At 44.6% G+C, this 25288-nt stretch overlaps 1 protein-coding gene across 1 annotated transcript in view; it reads left to right on the forward strand.

The window, feature by feature from the left end:
- The window catches only part of NRXN3 (neurexin 3), a 1913991-nt gene that overhangs the window by 817334 nt on the left and 1071369 nt on the right, over positions 1 to 25288 (forward strand). Inside the window, exon 16 of the mRNA XM_061611873.1 lies at positions 7757 to 7876. Within this exon, the coding sequence (XP_061467857.1) occupies positions 7757 to 7876 (120 nt within the window). The remainder of the gene's footprint in view (positions 1 to 7756; positions 7877 to 25288) is intronic.

Raw genomic sequence — 25288 nt, forward strand, 5'->3', positions numbered from 1 at the left:
CTACACACGGATCCTGCAGCTTATGACATTGGCCAGGCATAGATAAAAACCGTGTAGAGAGCCAGACCTTGTCTCTCACTTGAATGAGGTCTCCCTCTTGCCGATGCTGGTCAGCCGTGCATTTGTAATCCGCCTTAGCCCATTCCAGTTGCTCTTGCAGTAGCTGTTGCATAGCGTGAAGTTCCTGCAAGAAATCCTCAGCGGCTGGGACTGAGAGACTGTCCTTTGGGGCAGGGAAGGCTCGGGGGTGGTAGCCAAAATTGGCGAAGAAAGGAGTCTGTTGCGTGTGCGAATGCACAGCATTATTATAAGCAAATTCGGCTAAATGCAGGTAGGACATCCAGTTGTCCTGCTGATACCCCACAAAACAACGTAAATATTGTTCCAAAAGTGCGTTCACCCGCTCGGACTGTCCATCCGTTTGGGGATGATGGGCAGACAACAGTCTTAGCTCGCTTTGTAGCAACTTCCACAACGCTTGCCAAAAATGCGCGGTGAATTGTGTGCCCCGATCGGAAACCAGGCTGTCTGGCAGTCCGTGCAGCCGATACACATTTTGCACGTACAACTTGGCCATGTCTTGAGCGCTTGGGAGCCCTGTGCACGGTATGAAGTGAGCCATTTTCGAGAAGGCATTGACTACCACCAAGACTGTGGTTTTCCCTTGCAAAGGGGGAAGGTCTGTTATAAAGTCCATAGTAATCATTCGCCAAGGTCCTGCGGGAGTAGGAAGGGGTTCAAACAGCCCTGGTGGCTTCCCAGTGGCATGTTCAGCCCTCATGTAAGTGGGGCAAGAGCGAACATAATGCTCTACATCCTTCTTTACCTTGGGCCACCAAAACTCCCGGGTAACAGCTTGAATAGTCTTAAAGACCCCAAAGTGGCATGCCGTGGGGGCGTCATGGCACTGATGAAGTACTCTCGATCGCAGTTCTCCAGGGGGCACATAAATAGCTTCCTGGTGGTGCAGTATGCCATCCTTCCATATAAAGTCCTTCTGATCTGCCTTGGGTGGCACGTCCTCTTCGACCTGCTGCTCCTGCACGAAAGGGTCCTGTTGTTGCGCCTCACACACTTCATCTCCCCAAGAGTCTTGGCAGGCCCCTACCACTCCCCTCTCGGGAGGAATAATGTACTGTAACGGTCTTGGGGTGCGATCCCCCAAAAATTCAGGTTTCCTTGAGAGGGCATCCGCCCGTTTATTTTGCGCTTGGGAGATATAATGAATTTTGAAATGGAACCGTGCGAAGAACTGAGCCCAGCGTACTTGCCTCTGATTGAGTTTTCTGGCAGTATGGAGACTCTCTAGATTACGATGGTCCGTGCGCACCTCAATTTCATGCTGCGCCCCTTCCAGATGGTGTCTCCAGGCTTCAAAGGCATCTCTAATGGCTAATAGCTCCTTTTCCCACACAGTGTAGTTTTGTTCAGAGTCGGTTAACTTTCTGGAAAAGTAGGCACAAGGTTTCAGTCCTCCCCTTTTCTGGGCAGGTTGCAAAAGAACCGCTCCGATCGCTACGTCTGACGCATCCGACTCTACCACAAAAGGGAGCACGGGATCGGCATGCTGTAGGATGGGTTCAGTAGCAAACCTTCGCTTCAGGCTCTCAAACGCCTCTTGCGCAGCTTCTGTCCATTAGAACGGTCCTGAGCCCTTCAGGCAATCTGTGAGCAGAGCAGTCTTATGGGAGTAATTGGCTATGAACCGATGGTAGTAATTGGCAAACCCCAAGAAGCATTGCAAGTCCTTCTTGGTCTTGGGGGGTTGCCACATGAGTACACAACAAACCTTTTCTGAGTCCATCTCTACTCCTGCCGGAGAGACCCAATACCCCAGAAAGTCCAACGTGGTTAGGTCAAACCCACACTTTTCCAGCTTCGCGTAAAGGTGGTGTTCCCGTAACTCCTGCAGCACTGCACGCACGTGTGCGTCGTGTTCTTTGGGAGTATTTGAATAAATCAGAATATCATCCAGATACACTATCATGAAGCGGTCCACAAAGTCCCGGAAGATGTCATTCATGAAGTTTTGGAAGACTCCAGGAGCTCCCGACAGCCCATATGGCATTACTAAATACTCGAACTGACCGTAACGGGTCTTAAACGCAGTCTTCTACTCATGGCCCTCCTTAATCCACACCAAGTTGTAAGGTCCTCTTAAATCCAGTTTCGTGAAAATTTTGGTGGAGCGCAACCGCTCCAACATTTCCCTGATGAGCGGCAGCGGGTAACTGTTGGGGATTGTGAGCTGGTTTAGGGCTCGATAATCATTGCAGGGACAGAGCTCCCCCCCTTTTTTCTCCACAAACAGTAGGGGTGCTCCAGCTGGGGATTGCAAAGGGTGAATGAAGCCTTTCTTCAAATTGGCATCCAGAAACTCTCTTAACGCTGCCAACTCTGGTTCAGATAGAGAGTAGATCCACCCAGCGGGGATGCGTGCCCCAGGCACCAAGTCAATGGCACAATCATAGGGCCGGTGAGAAGGGAGTTGCTCTGCTTCCTTTTTGTCGAAGACATCCCGAAAGCTCCCATACTTGGTGGGCAAAGTTATCTCTCTTGGGGAAGGCGCCCCTGCCAACACCTCTGGTTCCTCTTCAGGCTGGCAATGTTGATGGCAGTACTTGGAGGTAAAAACCACCACAGCTTCATCCCAAAAGATTGTGGGGCTGTGCCTAACCAACCAAGGCATGCCCAACAACACTGGGAAGCGCGGCAAGGACGCCACATAGAATGACAAGTCTTCCCTATGTCCAGGGACCATCACTTCCACGGCCTCAGTCACCCGGGTCACCCCCCCGACTTCAGAGGCTGGCCATCGATAGTTTCCACTGCCAACGGCTGACTCAGTTCTCATGTGGGAATAGCGTGGTGTAGCGCCAACTCTTGGTCTATGAAACAAGAAGATGCTCCGCTGTCAATCATAGCCTTGGCAGAGAAGCTCTTGCCTGAGGGTAGGGTGATGCGAATGGGCAACAGGAGAGCCCCTTGGGATGGAAGGGGTTGTGGCAGAGGCTCAGTGTCTGTGGCACCCCCCAACTCTCTAGCCTCTATGAGAGCTGGGATGTGAAGTTTTCCGGCAGCTGGGGTCTTCCGGTTTTGGCTGCACAATTTCGGGCGTGGTGGCCCAGCTTCCCGCAGTAGAGACACAGTCCTTCTCTCCGGCACCTTTCCCTCTCCTCTTCTGTCAAACGCGGTCTAGCCCCCCCAATCTGCATGGGCTCCTCTCCCGAGACAGTAGGGACACCAGGATTGGGCACTGGTCACGCACAGGGCAGTGGAGTAGCAACCTGGCTCCGGGAAGGTTCCATTCTCCGCTCCAACTTCCTTCCTTCTAGGCGGCTGTCTATCTGCAGACTCAGTTGCATCGAACCTCTCAGTGAGTCTGGGGGGGTGGAGCACGCCAGTTCATCCAACACTTCTGGACTCAGTCCATTTCTGTAAAAGTACATCAAAGCTGGATCATTGTACTCTGTCTCCTGAGACAAAACACGAAAAGCATTGGTGTACAATCCCACGGACCCCTTTCCCTGTCTCAGGGTCCCTAGTTGGCGGGCGACCGTCTCCTTCCTCTGGGGGTCTCAGAACATGTCCCCCATCGCATTCTTAAATGCATCAAACTGGCGCAATATCTGGTCGTTGCGAATCAAATACGGGGTGGCCCATTTTGCTGCTTCCCCTTCCAATAAACTGATGATGAACGCCACCTTCGCATCATCAGTTGGGAACTCAGCTCTGCGCACCTGAATATACAACTCACATTGGGCTAGAAACGTGGCAAACTGTTCACTCTGGCCCCTGTATCGCACGGGGAGCCCCACTGGAGACTTCACAGGGGCTGCTGCCCTGGGGGGCGCAGCCTGGACTTGGGCAATCAAGTCTCGGAGATTCTGGTTATCCACTTGCAAGGCTTGCGTTGCGGCTCTGAGGTTCTGGTTCTCGGTTTGTAAGGCTTGCGTAGTGACTCGGAGGTTCTGGATCTCGGCATACAAAGTTTCCATGGTAATGGGTACTCCCCCTCTTGCTCTGTTCTGGTCCATGTCATCCGCCATGGGAACAGATTTGAGTAGGGATGTTGGTTGAGTCAAACTGTCCAGTTCAGAGCTGGAAGGATGAGGAGGGAGCGTAGGTGCGAGCAAATCTCAACAATTCCCAACTCCGCTTCCTCTGGCGGTGGAGGCGCCTGAAACTCATGCCTCCCCCTTCCCTGTCCATTCTGGTTTAGCTGAGGCTCAACAATGTGCATTGCTGTATAACCTCCCTAACAACACATCAGAACAAATGCTCAATAAAAAGCCAACACAGTCTAAACTCGTGTGTGTGTGTGTGTGTGTGTGTGTGTGTGTGTGTGTGTGTGTGAGAGAGAGAGAGAGAGAGAGAGAGAGAGAGAGAGAGAGAGAGAGAGAATGTTGTAGTTCTGAATACAGCAGCCATGGAATAAAATGCCTATGTTAATAGAATCCAGTCAGAAAATCTCTTCTTTGACTTCAATCAAACTGAAGGTATGCCACCATAAAGGAGAAAAGGAATTATTGATTGTGAAAAGGAACAAAAAGGGGAAAATAGAAAAGCCACTTCTCCTGTAAGCCTGGAGCCCCCTCTTTTCCTGCACCCATAGCCCAGTTCCTTAGATGAAATCACTCGCAGGCACTGTGTTTTTGAGCTGGGCAGATTGTAGCATTGCTATTGCCTGCAGATGTTCCTGAGGCTAGTTATATAGCAGCCCAAATCCTGACAGAACCTGTAGGCTTCTCTCCCCCACCCCACCCCAGGCATGTTAATATCCTGCAATCCTCCCAACCTGCTTGTCAGAACCACAGGACGTTGCTTCCGTTGCTTTGCAAGCTAGATACACAGAGAGAGAGGTTTCGAAGGAAACTAGTCAGAGAGACATCCCGAAAGCACTCGTATTTCCCAGGCACGTACATTCCAAAAAGCTGATGTTTCTAAGCATGCCTGGAGAACCTGATTTCACATTTCTGTTGCTTTGCTGGTGCGGGGAAGGCTTGGTTTGAAGAGATGCCCATGAGGACACATGGAACATAGGAAGGTGCCTTATACTGAGTCCATGAAGCCCCTTTGTCCATCAAGCTCAGTATTGTCTACACTTGCTGGCAGCAACTCTCCAGGCTTTCTGGAAGGGAATATTTCCTAGCTCATCTTGGAGATGCCAGGAGTTGAATCTGAGGTTAAGTAGTCAACAAAGTTGGCTAATATTAAGCATTACGCCCATCCCTCATTAATTCATAATTTTAAACTGAGTAGGGCTGCAATCCTCAACCCCCATCCCCAATGTTGATGGGGAGGTAGAATACAATGCATTCACAGTGATGTTGTCCTGGGGGCAGGAAGGCTTTGCTGCAGCAAAGGCCTAAGCTCTGCCCACATGGGCCATGAGCTACTTCCAGTGGTTCTTCCACCAATGGGAACCAATGGAAAGCCCTGAAATGGGGTATTTGGGAGCAGGGGCAGCAGACTTTTGGATCTGCAGGATCCAAAGCCCTCTTGATCTCTTAAGGGGCCCAGTCCTCAGTCCTCTGAGCTGCACCAGCCTGGGGATGGTGTAGGGAAGGAAGGAAGCCACCCCTCTTTCTTCTGCTGCTCCTAACTTCCCCAGCCCTTTCTAGGATTGCTCTGTAATTCACACAAAGAAGTTCTCTTTTAATGTTGCAGTCATCGGATGATGATTGGACAGGCCATGAGTAGTTCTCAGTTCATCTCTTCCCCATGGACACCAAATTGGTAAACCAAATACTGCCAGTATTTTGCCTCCTCCACCCAAAGGGTATTGATGTTATTGCAACCTTCACTCTGCACTGGCACAATATGTGGCTATTCAAATGCACCTGTGCATGCACACATACACACATGCACGCACATTCACACACACACACACACACACACACACCCCTGTACAATGAAACCATAATTCCAGGCAATTTGCCCATCCATAGGGTTCAGAGGTTCTTTGGAAAAGATGACATAAGTCCCTGTTAGTTACTGGATGTGGGAGCAGATTTTGAAGGCACTTGTCTAAGGTTGGCTTACATATCATGCAGATACCAATCTTGGAATGATCCCTAAGTATCTTGATCTTCAGCACCTATTGTCTTGTCTATGAACATACAGTTGGATCTCTGTATCCAGTTAGCATAAGTAAGTAATGACAAAACAATAATTTGATTTCATAATGGTTTGGTTGGATTTGGACTTACTCTTCCATGAATGGAAGGGCTGAGATCCAGCAGAGCAGAGGCCTTTTTTTTGCCAATTCTTCCATCCTGCTGTAGCACACACACGTTACTTCCAGTGTTGTTGCAGATGGTTTTCCCAACGCTCCAAAGCAGATTTTCAATAAGTACAGTGGAATGAGGAAATGGTGAGAAGTATGTCTCCTGGAATTGGCAAAAATTGCATCCCAAAATTCTATAGTCGGAGTGTTCCCTAAGCAGAATTCTACTCCCCAAGCTCTGAATCCATCTCATTAGGTCTTTTCTCCCTTTTCTTTGAGTATTTACTTGGTCAGTAGTATACCAGATGAATCTATCTACTGTGTGATGGATAAGAGAGCACTACTGAAGCAACAGAAGTGGATGGTGCTGATGTTTTCCTCATTAGTTGATCCAAAATGCAACTCTCTGTTGATGGTGGAAAGGTGGAGTTCATTTTTCTAGTCCTTCAGTTCTGCTGAGTCTGGTAAAGCAGCAAAATAAACAGTATTGTTTCTAATATATCTCACCCTTCCACAACAGTGAAAGAGGGGGAAAATCCCATTTGATTGATGAATCTAAGAGGATACTGTTAATTCTTTACATCCAGATGACTCAGTGGCTTGGACCAAGTCAAAATGTGTCTTCCTTATCCTGGAATTTTGCTCCTAAATGTAAGGGGGAGGATCAGGAGCATTAAATAATTACGGAGAATTAACTTGATCTCCCATGGCAAATGTATGTAAAATCCGTGGTTGGTATTTGCTGTTTGCAGTACCTCCAAATACAACTGGTTTGGTGCATCAAAGGAATGTGTGCTCACTCTTATTTGTTTCTTATGCACTGGTGCATTTTTTGAAATCCTTAAATCTGCAGGGGTATTATCTAACCCAACCATCAAAGCAATTTTAAGTTTCTCATCTTTTTGATGGTGAAAATACTTACATTGATGCAAAGGGACCAAGACGTAGGAGACAAAGGGAGTCAAAACAAGGGCAGGGGCTGACATTGAACTAGATCACACCAATCATTTTTTCTTTCAAAGACCAGCTGATACATCTTTGGATACTTACATAAATGGGCTACCACTCCCCTTCTCCCCTTTCAACCCCTATTGAAGAAATGACTGGAGGAACCAAAGAACTCCTCATTCCACCCTGCTCTTGATGAAGAGCTATAATGTGGAGGAAAGTAATAGACAACTTGGACGATCACTGTTACGTTGAGAGAACTGGGACTATGATGAGTCTTTGCAGGGAGGGATTTCAACTATTAATACGCATTTATTCAGAGCCTGCCTAAGAGGGAATATGCTACCTTTCACACCTTCTTTCTGCTGTGTGCCACAGTTTTCTGTTTGGTGCTGGGTGTGCAGTTCTCCATGTCTTCTGTGTGTCCTGGATTTCTGTTGCATGTCCATGAAATAGAACAGTGTTTGGTTTCCTTTTTTTCCTTGGTGCATGTTGGCGACAAATAATTGTCTCTTATTACAATTCTTTTCCAATGGCTACTCTTTCTTTCTTTTTTCTTTCCTCGCTGTCCCAACCCAGGACCAAGCACCACTTGCCAAGAAGACTCCTGTGCCAACCAAGGCATCTGCATCCAGCAATGGGAAGGCTTCATTTGTGACTGCTCTATGACTTCATACTCTGGGAACCAGTGCAATGACCGTGAGTACGAGCTTTTTCCTAAGTGGCATTTTGCAAGGACCTGGAAGGCATTTGATGTATGGTTTGGGAGCTTAACACTGGGTGTGAATGCTAATGGCAGAGCTGCTTTAGCAACTTGCTTTAAAAGCTAGATTACTTGAAGAAAGGGTAGGATAATTATTTTTCTTTGATCTGATATGAAAGTGCTTGAGTGCTTTTTGTTTTCATATTTAAAGACAAATGAAATGAAAGGGGGCTATTGATGTTCTTTTTATAGCATCCAGATGGAACTGTGTGTGCTAGACTGTAATCAGAGTTTTACTAAAGAAGTACATGAAGTTTTTCAGCCATGATGCCCAGTTCTTAGTCAATCTTAAGTGCATAGACAAGCTGAAAAGGTCACAAATTGAACTCTTGGAGGCTTCTTGGTTCTGTAAATGGTGTCAATCATTTCTTGTTTATGGTATATGCTTGGGCCCTAAGGTGTCACTTGTTGGTCAACTTTGGCAGTAGCGGCCAGTGTGGTGGATCAGCACTGCCACTGTGGTAGATGTCATGGACAGTGGTAGGGTGAAGTGGCAGCAAAATCAAGGCTGTGCGGCTGCACCAGCGGGAGTATCAGATTGGCTGCAGCAGTACATCTCCACAGCCCTAGTCTGGCCAGTACCTGGCTCCGGCACCATCCAAGCAAGCTGTAGAGATGCTGGTATCAAGAGGATGGCTACACAGTGCTGCCACTACTGGACTTGGGCCCAATGTTCAGGTTCCTTTTTGAAATGGTAAAATCACTATGAGTCTGAGGGTGCCTTGTAGCCGTCAGTTCTTGAGTTCAAAATGGTTCTTTTGACTGCCCTTCTCTATCGTGAGAACAAGAGAGGCAGTTTAGCATGTCCTGGAGATCCATTGAAAGCTAAATTCCCCCCACAGAACTCATATAAGCATTCAGAAGGCATGTTTTTCAAGCAAAAATAAAAGATACAAGTCACCTTGTGTTGACTTTGCCACATAAGCCTTTCACATGGGAACTGGGTGTTTCATAAGCCTTGCTAGAAAATTAATTAGAGTTCAGGTACACGTGTGTTTCTGGAAATCTAAACTTCCAAATGATGGTATATTTATTCTTGTGTTGCTTCAAACATTGCTTTCAATTTGATCACTCAAACTATTGTGATGTGGAGCATTAATGTTTGATCAGCTCTTCATATACATTTGTCTAGTGTTTGTGTGGGGAAACCCAACTTTCGAAAGGAATCATTGCTCAATAGCAGAGCACATGCAGTGCATGTAGAAGGTCCCAGGTTCAGTCCCTGACATATCCAGATACTAAAAGGGTCAGGTGGCAGATGATCCTTTATCTCTGCAAGAGACTATGGAGAACACCAAGTAGGCAACACTGGTCTACATGGACAAATAGTCAGAATTGGTATAAGGCAGCCTCTTATTTCCAACAGGCCTTAGACCAGACTTGGCTCAGTAATTATTGCTGCATTTCACTGAACTAGGTGGGAAATGCAGAATGTTTGCAATCTTGCTAAAATGAAGGTGGAATGTACGCATACAGTGGCAAGCACAGGATTGTTACCCTCATGTTTGCCACCAGCATGCACAGCAGTAGCAGCAAGTAAGAAATGTTGGGGAGAAGTGGCAGATGGGAAGAGGGTGCTTAATGTTTCCTTTACCTGCCATTTTTTCCTTTGTGACCCTCTCCTTGGCCACTTTTCCACCAATTTGGGTCCTGAGGTGTTTGTTGGACAGGTAGGGGACAGCAATCGAAGGTAAAGGTTGCAGAGGACAAGTAGCAGGTAGAGGAAGGGTTAAGGATCCTTGCAAAAGGCCACTCCACTGCCACTGCTTTGCAAATTTACAGCAAATATAGGACTGAGGATTCCATGTGTAGTTCCACCCTAAGAGAAATTAAATCCCTACTTTTCAGTAAGGGGAATCTCTAGGTTCAGTTAGGCCCATGTTAATATCTGACCTGACAATATCCTCCTGAGGAGACATGTCCATTGTCATTTCAGCATGGTGAGTGTTTCGTTTGGCTGCATGTTGATGTGACAAGATCTAGTATTATTTACTGTGTCAAGGAGAGCTTTGACTTTTAGATACAAACAGGTGGAAAAAGTCAGCCAAGTCAAGTGATTTTACCATGCCAGAAATGAATGTGAGAATGGGCATTTAACACTGATCCGCATGTGCAGCAGACTTTAGGGATACACTTCCCCTCCCCAGCCTGTAACATTTAGAATTCAGGTGAGAGATCATATGTTTAAATGCATCTTTCCCTCCCCTTCCAAAAGGCAAAACCCTCCTTGCATGTAAAAAATTGGCATATCAGAGAGAAACTTGGCTTAGCATTATTTTTCCTGACATGCTAGTTTTCTATTCACATGCCTGTCCCCCCCCCGCCACTGCCCCCAATAGGGGAAGGTTTAAAATTGCAATCCTCCAACTTCTGTGAGATCTCGTAGCTCAGGGGGGAATGGCATGATGTCAATTGCTGCACATATACATGAGGGTTGTTTCAGGCTACTTCCGGAAAAACAAATGCAGTGGAGCCAGATGTACATCAGTGGGCACAGAATTATTCCTGCCTTTGTTTTTTATGTGCAGATTCACAGCTCTGTCATAGTTAGCAGATGTGCCCTCAGATCTGTCGAGAAACAAATGCCTTTGTTGTCTCTGTCCTCTTTCTCTCCCTTCCCCTTAGAGTTTTTTTCTAAGAAATTTTTTGCATGCCCTCTTATGGTTCTCAGCCCCATTATGCCTTTTCATAGGCATGCTTCTTTGTCATTCATAGCACTCTTCTTAGGAAACCACTTTATACAGAAAACACAACCCTAGGACCTATGAGGCTGCATTTACATAAGTGCTGTGGAGTGGTCTAGAAGGGTTAGTTACACCATGTTTTTCCTGGTGCCCACTGAATTGGGCCACATGATTCCAAAGCACTACAGAACTCATTGGCACTAATGAATTCAGATAGGCTTCACAGTGTCAACAAGTCTGTTTCTCAGTCTATTATTAGAGCTTCCTTAATGTTCAGGAATGACCAGATAGAAAGTCATGTAGGCCAATCGGAAGGTAGATTGATGTGAGTGAAGGTAACTCTCAGGGCTGTTTCTAGTGTTTAAAATGTGCATCATAGGACACATGCTATGTATGCAAGTAGGATGTAGGAAGGGCTGCAAGCACACCTGGTATGAAACAAAAACTGGTATGAAAATTTCACAGAAAAACTCTGGAAGGCACTGAAGACTTTTATATTAGCCCTCCTGATTATGCTGAGGTCATCAAATATCTGGTTCTAAAGAAAAATCCATGTCTTTAAAGAGTCATGTGTCAAAAATGACCCCCACTCATGCAAGGAAAAGCAGATTTGAATTGCCATCAGACAGGTGTGGTCCTGTGTTCACTTACTGGCACTTCAGAAATAGTTATGTTGAGATGTCTCCAAAAAGGAGCGAGAAAGGTAAGTCCATGTTGATTGCTCCAAACCTATCGTGCTGGGACCTGCAAAAGGTATGTCCTTTGTTGTGATATGTTTGCAAATGCTTGATTAAGACTAAAAAAATATGCAGTAGCCAATTTTGTTCTTAATCACAGTTCTCCAACACAATGTGGGGTGGATACATCTTTCCAATAATATTACACAAGTTCTTGCTGTCCTGAATCCCAGTGTGATCCAGATCCTAACAGAGGTGCATGTATTGTTATTTTGAGTGCAGTGGAAATGCCGTGCAAATTCAGTCTGACAGAGTGGCTGGCAAGGAACATACTATATCATTCCATTTCAAGTGTTAAATTCACTGGTCCACAACTCAGGTTATATGTGTCACAAAGGTGCTCACATGTTCACAATAGCAGAGCTTGGAAAAGTTACTTTTTTGGACTACAACTCCCATCAGCCCACTCCAGCGGCCATGCTGGCTGGGGCTGATGGGAGTTGTAGTTTTAAAAAGTAACTTTTCCAAGCTCTGCACAATAGACCATGAGATGTTATAATATGATGAGAAGCTTTGTTGTGCAGAAACAGACCCAGTCAAATCTTATGGAGCTCTCCAGCATAATTAGTGATATTTTGTTAAATTAGCTTAGGCTTATTATAAACTGGATCTTGATGAATTAAGCTGAAATTTCCAGCAGCATAAGGGCTTATGAGCATATTACCATTTACTCCCCACCCCAATAAGAGTGCACAACTCATGTGGAACAATTACAGTAGCCTCTATAATCAGAGATGTTATGGTTCCTGCTCCAGTTTTCGTAATCACAAGAAATTGCTGCAACTGTCCCCAGCTCACATTTCACTCTTCTTGTATGTGTGAGACCAGAGAAAGAGAGAGAAAGATGAAATGAAGTGGCAAAAGGTCGTATGTGGATCAGTCCCGAGGCATTAGCCAAAGTACAGTCTGTCTAGGTAGCCTTGGAACTCCTTGGTACAACTTGCCCAATACCCCATTTAGTGTGATGATCAATGATGCAATGATTTGTGGCTTTACTGATGAGGACTGAGGTATATGTTGGCTGTCTGGATGCTTTCATTTAATTTCACTGTTGATCTATTATGTATTCTACATTGCTCACTGATGCAAGTAAATTATGCATATTTAAATAAAACTACTCAGAAATGGCAGTTAGATCACAGCTTGATAATTCAATTTCTCTTGCTGTTGGTTAAGAGTTAAGACCAAGTGGGTGACCTAAGCAGAAATTGTTGCACTAGTGCCCAGGACACATCATGAGAAGACATGATTCACTAGAAAAGACAATAATGCTGGGAAAAACAGAAGGGAGTAGAAAAAGAGGAAGGCCAAACAAGAGATGGATTGATTCCATAAAGGAAGCCACAGACCTGAACTTACAAGATCTGAACAGGGTGGTTCATGACAGGTGCTCTTGGAGGTCGCTGATTCATAGGGTCACCATAAGTCGTAATCGACTTGAAGGCACATAACAACAACAACGACAACAACAGTGCCCAGGAGTTCTTTGCCTGCAACAGATCAGTTGCATGCAGGAGGGTCCTATATAAATAATGAAACACCTTTTCAAACAGATTTCTGATGAAATGGTTTGCTAAGTCTTTCAGGTGGGCATTGATTAGTTTTTCTTCATTTTTATTATCTCTGTGCTTGTTCAAATTAGAGGTTGTAATACAATATTGATTGGCATTGTTAAAACAGGTTTTTCATAATGGGAAAATAAATTGTGCCTTGAATATGTTCACTAGGGATGGTTCCTAGATCCGATCCACTTGTATTCGGATTGTCCATTGTTCGATCCTGATCCACCCTTTTTTTGTTCCCGCTTGCTTTGGCACTTGCCGATTTGATCCACTGTTTGTTTTTTGGTTGTGAAAAAAGTACGTAATTTTTAACGTAAATGTCTATATAAGTGATCATGGTATTCGACGTGGTTTCTTTTTCCTATTTATCACACCTACACACTGTTACAAATGCATCAACTTAGAGGGAATTGGGAAGATAATTATGTAAAATTGGGGGGGGGGGAATCTGGAAACAAAATCAGTGTTGATTACAGCTGCAGCCTGCCACAAAAAATCCGTGCCAGTCCAAAAAGATAGCAGACTGTCGAATTCAGTCGGAATCCAGTACTAAGTCTGTTTTAGCGGATATTCTCCCCATCCCTAGTATTCACAGATGCTTCTAGGCTGGATTCCTTCCTCGAGGACACTGGGGGCCCATATCAAAGGTTAGCTTTATGGTGGGGCTGCCATTCCATGCTGCATCAGTAATGTCTGAAGTTCTACATCACATTGGTTATTGAAATGGGTTAGTGTTGTCTCCTTTCAGCCGGTACTGTTATAAAAGAAGACTGAGGGGAGATACGGAACAGGTTCAGAGGAGGGCAACAAGGATGATCAGGGGACTGGAAACAAAGTCCTATGAGGAGAGACTGAAAGAACTGAGCATGTTTAGCCTGAAGAAAAGACTGAGGGGAGATATGATAGCAGTCTTCAAGTACTTGAAAAGATATCACACAGAGGAGGGCCAGGATCTCTTCTTGATCATCCCAGAGTGCAGGTAATGGAATAATGGGCTCAAGTTATGGGAAGTCAGATTTCCTCTGAACATCAGGAAAAACTTACTGTTACAGTAGTATAACAATGAGACCAATTACCTAAGGAGATGGTGGGCTCTCCAACACTGGAAACATTCAAGAGGCAGCTGGATAAACACCTATCAGGTATGCTTTAAGTTGGATTCCTGCATTGAGCAAGGGGTTGGACTCAATGGCCTTATAGGCCCCTTCCAATTCTACAATTCTATGATTCTATGAAAAGTGCCCACATAATTTAAGGCAGATTTTATCAACATAGTGCCCTCTAGATGTTTTGTGCTGCAATTTCCATCAACTTGAACCAGCACAGTTAAAGGTTGGCAAAGGAGGGTTTAGGGTGTTCTGTTATCTACGAAGCAGACTCTGGACCAATGTTTTGTTGGAGCTGCAACCACACAACCAGTGGTGGCTGGTGCCCATTGGGACTAGTAGGGTGGAAGGCAGGGAGACCAACAGTAGATGGCAGATCCAACTATGCTAGTTGTGTCCATATCCTACTCCCTACTGAGTGCTACAAGGGGCAACATTAAGGAGGAGGAAGCTGACAGGCAGTGCCACTTGATGCACTAAGAAGTAAGATAGGTAGGGGTTGATTGAGGGCAGACTAAGGACAGTGAGGCAGTGCCCCATTTGCCCTAATGGAACAGCCTCCACTACATATAACAAACAAATGCCTGGAATGGGGGCAAGTTTCTCAGAGATAGGCAGACAAATCTTCCAGCCTGCTGCTAAGAGGATCATTTTGGTGAGAAGAATTTGGCCATGTTAGAAAGTATGAAAAGTATTGCTTTTTGCATAGCATTTGGTAGCATTTGCCACTGCCATTGTTATCCATCATTTTATGCATTTACCAGTCTCATTGATTAGCAAAACAATGAGATAGGTCAGCATTATTCCCACTTTGAATTGATTTGAATTGAAACTTTATTTTTACCCCGCCCTTTTTCCAAACTGGAACTCAGGGCGGCTTACAAATAGAACTACATGTAGTTAAAAACATAGAAAAACATACAATTAAAATACCATTAAACTATGCACAACCTTAAAACCTTAAAAGGCACTTAAAAATCTAAAAACAATTTAAAATAATACAAATAATAATATAAAACAATAAAACAAGCCTTGTAAAGCCCAATCCTAAACACCTTCTATCCCAAAAGCCTGTCGGAATAAAAAAGTCTTTACTTGCTGACGGAAAGATGGCAAGGAGGGGGCCATTCGTGCCTCCCTAGGAAGGGAGTTCCAGAACCTAGGAGCAGCCACCAAGAAGGCCCTATCTTGCGTCCCCACCAATCGCACTTGCAAGGATGTTGGGACTGAGAGAAGGGCCTCTCCTGAAGATCTCAGGGCCCGGGCAGGCTCATATAGGGAGATACGGTCTGACAAATAGCCTGGACCTGGGCCGTATAGGGCTTTAAAGGTCAAAACCAGCACTTTGAATTGTGACCGGAAACAAACTGGCAGCCAGTGGAGCTGTTGTAACAAGGGAGTTGTATGGTCCCTGTAACCACTTTGCAGCTGGGCACAATGAAAATGGAAATTCTGAGTATATACTTACCCAGAGTCACTTGGTTAGACCATTGCTGAACTTGGATTGAAATAATGCCACTGTCGAGGAATGGCAACATGTTATGGCAATCATGTTTATATTGGTGAAGAAAAAGGGACTAGGGATGTTAGGGATGAGGACAGGAATCTCCTCTACTCTGAATTGTTTTTATGGACCTCAAAGCAGATTGCTTCCAGAACACCACCAAATCTGGGATAGATCTTGGAATATGGATTGACTCTGGAATTCACCCTGCGATGCCTCACTGAATTCAGAATCACATTGACCTCATGCTGCAGGACAGGCCTTGGAGCAGAGCTTGGAAAAGTTACTTTTTTGAACTACAACTCCCATCAGCCCCAGCCAGCATGGACACTGGATTGGGCTGATGGGAGTTGTAGTTCAAAAAAGTAACATTTCCAAGCTCTGCCTTGGAGCATATCTAGGGAAGCCTGGCAAGGCCCAAGGGCATCACCAGACCTTCCCAAGCCACACTGAGGTCTTTAATTATAGTGCAAGGTCAATGCCATTGTTGGCCCAACATAGTTCCAGAGCTCCTGAAGCATGCAAGATGAGATCCATATCTCCCACCCACACTTGGCCTCACTTCCTATGTGGTTCCAGGCCAAACATCTGGCCTGAAATATATTGTATTCAGCATCCCTAAATGTAGATAGGGCAAACACCATCTGTCTTTCAACATGCAAACTTATATGCTTCAGTGGTTATCCTTGGAAGTAACCACTGGTCTAGAAACCTTTCCAGACAGCTGGTGAAATTCCAAATCAAGAAAATGTTCATTTGCAATCATACCTGTTGCTGTTGGGGGCAATTACTTTGTGCCTGGGTGGGGTGACCTCTGTAATTTCATTGCCACTGTATTTTTAGCAAAAGCCCTTTTCATTACTGCTGTTTTGTTACCACCCATTCATTTCTAATGTGCTTGACCTATTACTTATTACTTATTGATGATGAAAGCAATATACATGGAAAGTTTCTGGGGTGCAGGAAATAAATCTTCACATATGTCATTAGCTGTGTATGAATAAACTTGTTAGCTGCTAATTTTTACCTGGCAGTAGTCTTCAATGCTGTTTATAAAATGCACTGGGAACATGCAGCATACTTGAAAGATTTAATCCAGGCTATGTGAATTATGCGCTAACAGAGCAGGACCATCCTACCCTACTCTCCCAGTTCTGTTTCCCTCCTCTTTACCCCCCCATTGCACCTCTGTTTCTATCAACCTGTGAAACTGAAATAGTTCATATAATCCTGGGAAAACATTCTATATCCTATCCCCATTACCAACTGCTGTGCGGTCTATCCAGATTTCAAGGAGAAAATGAAAGAGAAAATGTGGCATGGATTTTATAGATTCCAGGAGCAGTATTGGAGATTGCTGGGCTTCATTCCCTCTCTTACATCCTAAATCTTCATGGCAACCTTCGTACAGCAGTGTGCTTTTGTTTTTGTAGCATTACATACCAAACAGCAGCAGCATCTTCCATTGCCAACACACCCTGAAATAAGACTTGAGACACACCATTGGTGGAAAGTGTTTTTTTTTAATGTATCAGGTGGAAGATCTACAATAATAAGCCAATCAGATAAGAGCGGACAGGTGGATTTCAACCAATGTATATGAGGGAAGCATCCCTCCGCACCCCTAGGCATGTAAACAACCACATTGTTGGTTCCTCAGACAAGGATTGGAAGTAAATTCTCCCTTCTTGCCAAGTGAGCCTTGGGCATGTGAACCCAAGATGTGCACTCAGGCCCTGCCCAACATTCATGAAGGTGTGCATGCCAGGCCCTAAGGGCACCCTGACATAACCCCAAGCCCCAGCTGTGGGAGATGACTCAACAGTGCCCCCAACCCAATAATGCCTCAGGGTGGAAGTCAAATAAAACTTACCCTTACCTGCCCTCTCTGAATGCCCAATGGACCAAAGGGACCAAATAAATACAAATGACATCTTACAGTATGAAATAGGTGAACAAAGGGAGCCCCAAGGGCCAATCAGGGCCAGCCTTCTTGTTAGGTGAGGCAGCCACATTTCTAGGTGGGACATTTGGGGGGAGAGGTGCACCAGCCAATCCCCTCCCGTCCCTGGTTCAGAGGAAGTGAGGGCCTGGCCAGGGGAAGGGAAAGCAGTGACCTTCCCAATCTCTCCTCCTCCATTCAGACAGTGTGTTAACTTACATGAATGAAGTAAGTTATTTCTGTGTCTATAACTGCAGACCCCTTTCATCTGTGGTCTGTCCCTGTGTTCTGATTCTTCATGAACTGAATTATTTTGGTAAAGACAATGAGCTCCTGAACTTGGCTTTGATTCCTCATTAGGTATCTTAGTTTTAGATTCCACCTGAAAAACAAATTTGTCCATCCTATAACTTTAGGGAAGGTCAGAGAGAAAATAAATATTATAGGGTGTGTTTATTAACTCCTCCTTGAGAGTCCCTCTTTCTAGTCTTGTTCCTGAACTTTAGATTTTCCTTTCTGTTGGACATTGAAGGGAAAACTTTTTAACTGGCTGCTATAAAAAGGACAAACTAAGCAATTGGAAACAAATTGTGGAAAGTAGTTGGAATTTTTTTTACTCATTGTTGTTGGGTTGATTTTTCTTACTAGAAACCCTAAAAAGGCCTCATGCTGAACTGCACCTATTGAGATAATCAGAAGTTAGGCCTGAATTACAGGCTACGTGTCCAGCCAGCCAGCTAACTGTAGCATACACAGCAATATTTCTATTCCTCTAGGGCTATTTGCCATTAAATAATCAAGAAAAAGAAGAAAATAGCCACTATGATTGTGAGTATAGTGAATGCTTTAAAAGAGTGAAGAGTAGCCATTTTTTCAGATCACTTTTAAGTGATCTCTTTATTTCACCCTTAGCAATAAGTATCCAATCCTGCTCTACTCATTATAATAACTGCAGAAAAAACAAACTCTTACTTCTTACTGCAGGCAAACAAACATGATTATTTATTGCTGGCTTGCTAGACAGCACAACAACTGAAACAGAAAGCAAAGCAAAGGAACGTCCAAGGAGTAGAGTCTAACTCTAGCCTATAATACAAAGTTCTAATATTTAACTTTCCAAAGGTCATGTTACTATACAGGCTGTGTTTTTTCCCCAGGATAACTTAAGTAATTATAGGGTGATTGTGATCATGAAAAATCCACCCTTAGTCAGGGAAAGTCTTGAGTGAGTAGACTTTTGTGGGCTTCCAGATGAGGCTTTTATTGTGCATTCACCCTGCCTAATTCACTAAATTTTGCAGAGGGTCCTATTTTTAAATTGCTCCTGTTCTTAAAACAAGCTATCATTCTTTAAATTGGGTTGTCATTGTCTGTCATGTCACAAATTAAAAAGACAAATTAAAAAATAATAATCCTAGGGGGAGAAGCATAGCTCTAGGGGGCACTGCCCCCCTTTCCCCTCCCAGCTACAGGCTTGGGCTCCCCAAAAATTCCTTCTCAGCCCCCAGAAAAGATAACTAGCGAGAATCCACACTGTACAGGGAGGGAGAGATATATTGTATTCTAGAATGACTAAAGAGCATTCTGTGAACCTATCTTCACAATAGGACCAAGTTGGAATGGGGAAGGGCACATTTTACAAAATCTACCCACCTCCACTTCAGCAATTTTTCAGCAAGACTTGAGAAGCAATCAAAACTGTTTCCCTCATTGAATTAGCTATATGGTTCCGTTATGGTGTTGTCATGAAGCCTATTCAGAGCGCGAGCAATTCTTTCTACCCTCACTCTGGTATGGCCTTATGCAATTGTCACACATCTAATTAGCTCCATGCCACGTCTTGTTTTGTTTCCTGCATGTCCCATGATTGTCTGGGATCAATTCTTAAAGAAGAAGCAGGTTATATTTTTTAAATGGCTTAGAAATGGCAAGGGGGTGGCTGATGAATCAAGCTGCTGATGGAGTGCTAACCATACTCCTGCACAGAATACCTGTTATGTATTTAATATTTGATGGATTGGAATTATAATAAATATTTGTGGTGGGTTTTTTTTTTAAGAAATGGCAAGTCAGGGAAAGAAGCAGCTGCAAACAGGTGTTGTTTTCATGCAACTCGTGGACATTCAAAGAAGCTGAATGTTGGAAGATTCAGGACAGACAAAAGGAAGTACTTCTTTACTCAGCGCATAGTTAAACTATGGAATTTGCTCCCACAAGATGCAGTAATGGCCACCAGCTTGGACGGCTTTAAAAGAAGATTAGACAAATTCATGGAGGACAGGGCTATCAATGGCTACTAGCCGTGATGGCTGTGCTGTGCCACCCTAGTCAGAGGCAGCATGCTTCTGAAAACCAGTTGCCGGAAGCCTCAGGAGGGGAGAGTGTTCTTGCACTCGGGTCCTGCTTGCGGGCTTCCCCCAGGCACCTGGTTGGCCACTGTGAGAACAGGATGCTGGACTAGATGGGCCACTGGCCTGATCCAGCAGGCTCTTCTTATGTTCTTATGTTCTTATGTTCTTAACTTCTTTCCAAATCACTTTTATCTCCAAATGCTTGTGGCTAAAAAATTATTGTAGCTCTACTTTAGTCTGATTACACAGATAGAATACCAAATATTTCCCCTGTCTGTTTTTAGTGGCAAATTCTTCATCCTCTAAGGCAGTAATGGGTAACCTGTGGTTCTCCCCATATTGCTGGACAGCAACACCCATCATCCCTGAGCATTGGTCCTGTTGGCTGGGGCAGATGGGATGTGGAGTCTAATATCTGTAGGACAACAGGTTCCTCACTCGTGCGGTAAGGAAGCAATGGTTCCTGGATCCACATGCAGGTGAAATGAAAGTTAATTTCTACATTTTGTCATTGTTGGGAACTTGGTACCATGTGATATTTTAACAATGACACACACACACCCCAGCCTTTGGTAGAGTATTGCTATATATCAGTGTTTGAGTGAGTGGCAATCAAAACCATGTAAACAGATTTGTATCTGAATTGCCCACCCCTCCCCAAGGCTTTTTCTGGTAGAATCATTTCATTTGTCTCCTGCTGCCCCTGGCTGTCACCTTGGCTACACCGGTGGCTGCACTAATTAAAGTCATGTCAGCAAATTGGTATGTGCTGCATTTTGACACACGAACTGTGAATGGTAGACACCCATATGGATCTGCACATATGTGGATGGTGTGCCTGCATGTGCAGTGGTCTAGTGCTCCCATAGACATCAACAGAATGGAAGTAAGTTCAGTAGTCTTCTCTGAAGATTCCTTAGAAGTCTTCTTTGATGGAGTTATTGTGGTAAGCTGAACAAATCCATACTATACACAGAGGCAGGATATATTTTTCAAAAAAGGCTAGGAGATAGTCACAATGTGCAGGTCTCATATTATGGAATCTTATGTCAAGCCTCTTAGGTTTTGTTCTTTATTTTAAAAATTGACAAAGGAGGAAGAAAAAGAGAGGCAGATTGAAATGACAAGTCCAGGCGGAAATTCTTGTTTGTTATCCAACCTGCCTAATGTGCTAATTATTGCCTCTCATTGGAAGATGACTGCCTATTGATCTCCAGTGGAGTTTAGTTGTGCATGGAGACATATCTCGGCAACGTTACAAGCTTGTTACCCAAGGGCTGTTATAATAGGCCCAGCTGTGAAGCATTGTGGATTAGACACACAGAAAAATTAATCTCAGTTATCTCAATAATGATTCCCCAAGACGAAGGTTGAGGTCTGAAACAGACTTGATGCCTGTGAGTGTGATGAAGAGGATTGGGGAATGTATGTGATTATTCTATATGTTGCTTTTGATGGCTCTAAAAATAGCATTTTCTGTCAGGTGAATCAGGTTTCCAGGGTCGAATTACCTTTAGATCAGGGGTGGAACCCCCCCTTTTTTTCCCCTGCAAAGGGCATATTCTCTTTGGAGTAATCTGTTGGGGGAGCCACATGTTGGCAGTGCCTGGGACCAAACGAAAAGTGTGTGGAGCACCCCTTTTCCCTCTCTGTTTTCACCCCCCCTCTCCCCCTGACATCATCTTTCCTCCTCTTTTCCCCTCAAGCTGCAGGTTCTTTAACACTGCTTTAGAAGATGGTCCATGACAAAGACGTTACTCAGTAACCGCAATATAAAACAGGGAAATCCGAGAGTCCTATTCCCATTCCCATCATTTACCTGCTTCTGTGACCACTTCTGGGCCTCAAAGGATATTCTCTCATCCAAAGTTTGGGTATTAGAATGGTTGTAATGTTAAATAATGAATAATAGGCACATTCCCTCTCACTATTGGGAAATCCTGTCTTTTGACCTTTGGCTTATCCCTGGCTACTAGTCATGCTGGCTATGTTTGGTCTCCACTGTCATAGGCCAGATGCCCCCCAATATCAGTTGCTGGGAATTACAAGTAGGGAAGGTGCTGTTGTGCTCAGGTCTTTCTTGTGGGCTTCCCATAGGCATTTGGTTGGCCACTGTGAGAACAGGATGCTGGACTAGTTGGGCCTTTGGCCTGATCTAGCAGCTCTCTTCTTGTGTTCCTATTAGACAATAAAAGTATTTGTTGAAAATCCATGAGACGAGATTTCTAGGTTAAAGGGGTCTAAGAGGAGTACAACTGTTGCTAGCAGTCATAAGCAGTCAGCCCCTCTATAATAATCAGGCCAAGGTTCAGAAGTGATCTTGGGCCGGTCACAACCATTTTAAACACAACAAATCAATGTTTACACAGAAAATAAAATGCAGTTAAAATAACAGTACTAATCCATCTGTCAACAGTTGATTAGTATAGCCACACCCACACACAACCCCCCCTTATGTCACTGTTGCATATACATCAAATTTAAAAGGCCTTGTGGGAGTGGAAAGCCTTTATCTGGCACCAAACGATGGACACATTTAGAACACAAGAATAGGGTGTGTTCTGAAAACATACATCCAAGCACGGTGCCAGTGGGTGGCCAGGTTGGGCACTGGTTGAGGTCTCCTGCCACTAGCCAAGGGCCCTGCCAGTGCCTGACCTGGCCCCTGTGTCTGGGAGAGTGGAGCTCCCACTCTGCAATCCCCATGAGTATCGGATTGTGGGCAGTGACCAGATGGTGGTGCAGGTTGTGGAGCAGAAGCTCCGCTGTCCTAGCAAACAGCAGCACGCAACCAGTGAGTGCTTGAATACACCCAGTTGCTTCACCTTCTAAGATGATGGCAGGAGTGTCAGCATTCCCTCATTGCCATCTTGGGTGATGGCAGGCATGCTCACATGTGAGGTGGTACAACATGAGGTGGTATGGGCGGAGGCAGGCACCTGTGACAGGCTGGTGCCCAAGGGCCCACAGTGGGCTGGTGTCAGTCCTGCATACATCTCAGGAACCAAAGGCCAGGGTAAAGAGGTGTGTCTTTAGCATCCACCAAAAACTGTATAGTGTCTACAGACCTCAGTCAATTATGGCACTTCTAGAAGACCCTCCCCAGCCAACCTGAAGGCCAGGGCAGAAGAGGTACTCCTTCAGATATCTGGGTCCCAAGCGGTTTAGGTTTTATGCATCAAAAGGAAAACCTTGAATTCATCCCAATGACAAATAGGTGGCTATCACATCTCTTTGAGCACCAGTGTTGGATGGTTCCCTGAAGATATGCCCATTATATCTCTGCTTAGTTTTACACCAGCTCCAATTGCCAGACCATCCTCAAGGACACCATGCAGTCCCTGCTACCTAATTTAATGCAGCCTTCAGCAACACCTGGCTCTCTATACAGGGCAGGCCTACTTCTGTTCTCCAGTCTTGCCCCAATGGGAATTTCTTTCCTCTTTTGCTTTGTGTGCATGTGTGTCTGTGCGTGCACAAGTGATAGAGAAGGGATGGGGGCACAGAAAGAGAAAAATTATTCATTCCTGCAAATTCCTTCTGCTGTTGGCTCTGACTCCACCCACGATTGGGTCTGGCTCCTCCTGTCATTGGCTGTGGTTCCCCAATTGACTTTTTCCTTGGATTAATGGCCTTTCATAGGAAAAAGGTTCACCATCCCCGTTTTATAGGGATTAGGGGGTGTAACCTGATGCACCTGACCAACAGTGCAAGGAGACTCTAATAGGTAGTGTAGCAGAACTCCGTAGGGCACTCCTTTGTCCTGGGCTGGTTGATGGCACTCCCTACTTACACCCTTCAGTTCACAAGTTGTTACAAGCTCCAGCACTGATATTATTTATTTAATTATTTTTTATCTTGCCCTTCCTCTCAGGAGGAGCACAGGGCAGCAAACAAAACATTAAAAACTCTTTAAAACATCTTAAAAACAGAAGACTTTAAAACATACTAAAGCAGAACATCTTTAATTAAAACAAAACACCTTAAAAACATATTTTTAAAACAATGTTTAAATCATCTTAAAAAAAGCAATTCCAGCACAGATGCAGACTGGGATACTTAAAAGGCTTGTTGAAAGAGGAACGCCTTCAATAGGCACCAAAAAGATAATAGAGATGGTTCCTGTCTAATATTTAAGGGGAGGGAATTCCAAAGGGTTGGTGCCACAGCACTAAAGGTCCATTTCCTATGCTGTACAGAATGGACCTCCTTAAAAGATGCTATCTGCAGGAGGCTCTCACCTGCAGAGCACAGTGATTGGCTGGGTATACAAGGGGTAAGATGATCTTTCAGGTATCCTGGTCCCAAATTGTGTACCAAAATCAGCACCTTCAGCTTGACAAAGTAGCTAATGAGAGGCAATGCAATTCTTTCACAGTGGGGTAACATGCTGGTGATACCTTGCCTCAGTGAGCAGTTGCACTGCCACATTTTGCACTAGCTGCATCTTCCAGAGCAACCTCAAGGGCAGTCCAGCATAGAGCACTTTATAGTAATCCAGCCTGGAGGATATTGGCCCAATTGTTAATCTGAAATCAAGGAGTGAGGTGGGAATCCCCATCAGAAATCAATCTTCCATATTCTGTGCTATATTCTCCTCTTTCCCAGTTCCCTTTACTAACTCTTAACACAGCTTTATCCAATATTTCACTCAGTGCAGCAAGCAAGTCTGCCACCTGTCATTCTCTCTAGCCCGAGGCAGAGACCTGTATTGATTGGAAGTGGCAGGTTTCCTTTATAACTCAATTTTGATTTTCAGGACTACTCTGCTCCTGGCACTAAAAGTTGTGACACCCCTCCACCCCCAGTATGAGCAATAAAACGGTCAGTGGTTGTGCTTATGACATGGCCTTGATTAGATCAAGCTGGTGTGATTTGTGTAAATGCCAGAGTTTCATAGACATGTTAAATAACTGCATAAGCAAAAACAAGAATTCTCAAAGCTCATTCCAGTTGCTCTTTCAGCAAATATACTCTGGGACCTTAACTATTTTAATAACATACTCTTTTTTTCCTAGTTATCATCAGATGCCCCAGGAAGGGAGTGATAGGAAATTAAAACAAAATCATTCCAAGAGCTAGGACTGCTCTTGTAACCATTTGAAATTGGGCCAGCAATATATTTGACTCATGGACGCATGCAGTTTTGTTAATTGCTCTTTTGGGACTGGAGAAAGTCAAAATGGTGGATCTTCTGGAAGACCTCATCAAGACTTAGGCTACATTCACACCATACATTTATTCCACTATTATTCCACTTTAAACTGTCATGACTTCCTCAAAAGAATCCTCGGAAGTGTAATTTGTGAAGGGTGTTGAGAGTAGTTAGGAGACTCCTATTTCCGTGACAGAGCTCCAATTGCCAGAATGGTTTAACAGTCAGCCCCTCTTCCCAAAGAACTCTGGGAATTGTAGCTCTAAGAGGGGAATGGAGTCTCATAACAACTCTCAGCACCCTTCAC

This window comes from Rhineura floridana, chromosome 2 (genome assembly GCF_030035675.1).
Source record: "Rhineura floridana isolate rRhiFlo1 chromosome 2, rRhiFlo1.hap2, whole genome shotgun sequence".
NCBI classification, from domain to species: Eukaryota; Metazoa; Chordata; class Lepidosauria; order Squamata; family Rhineuridae; genus Rhineura; species Rhineura floridana.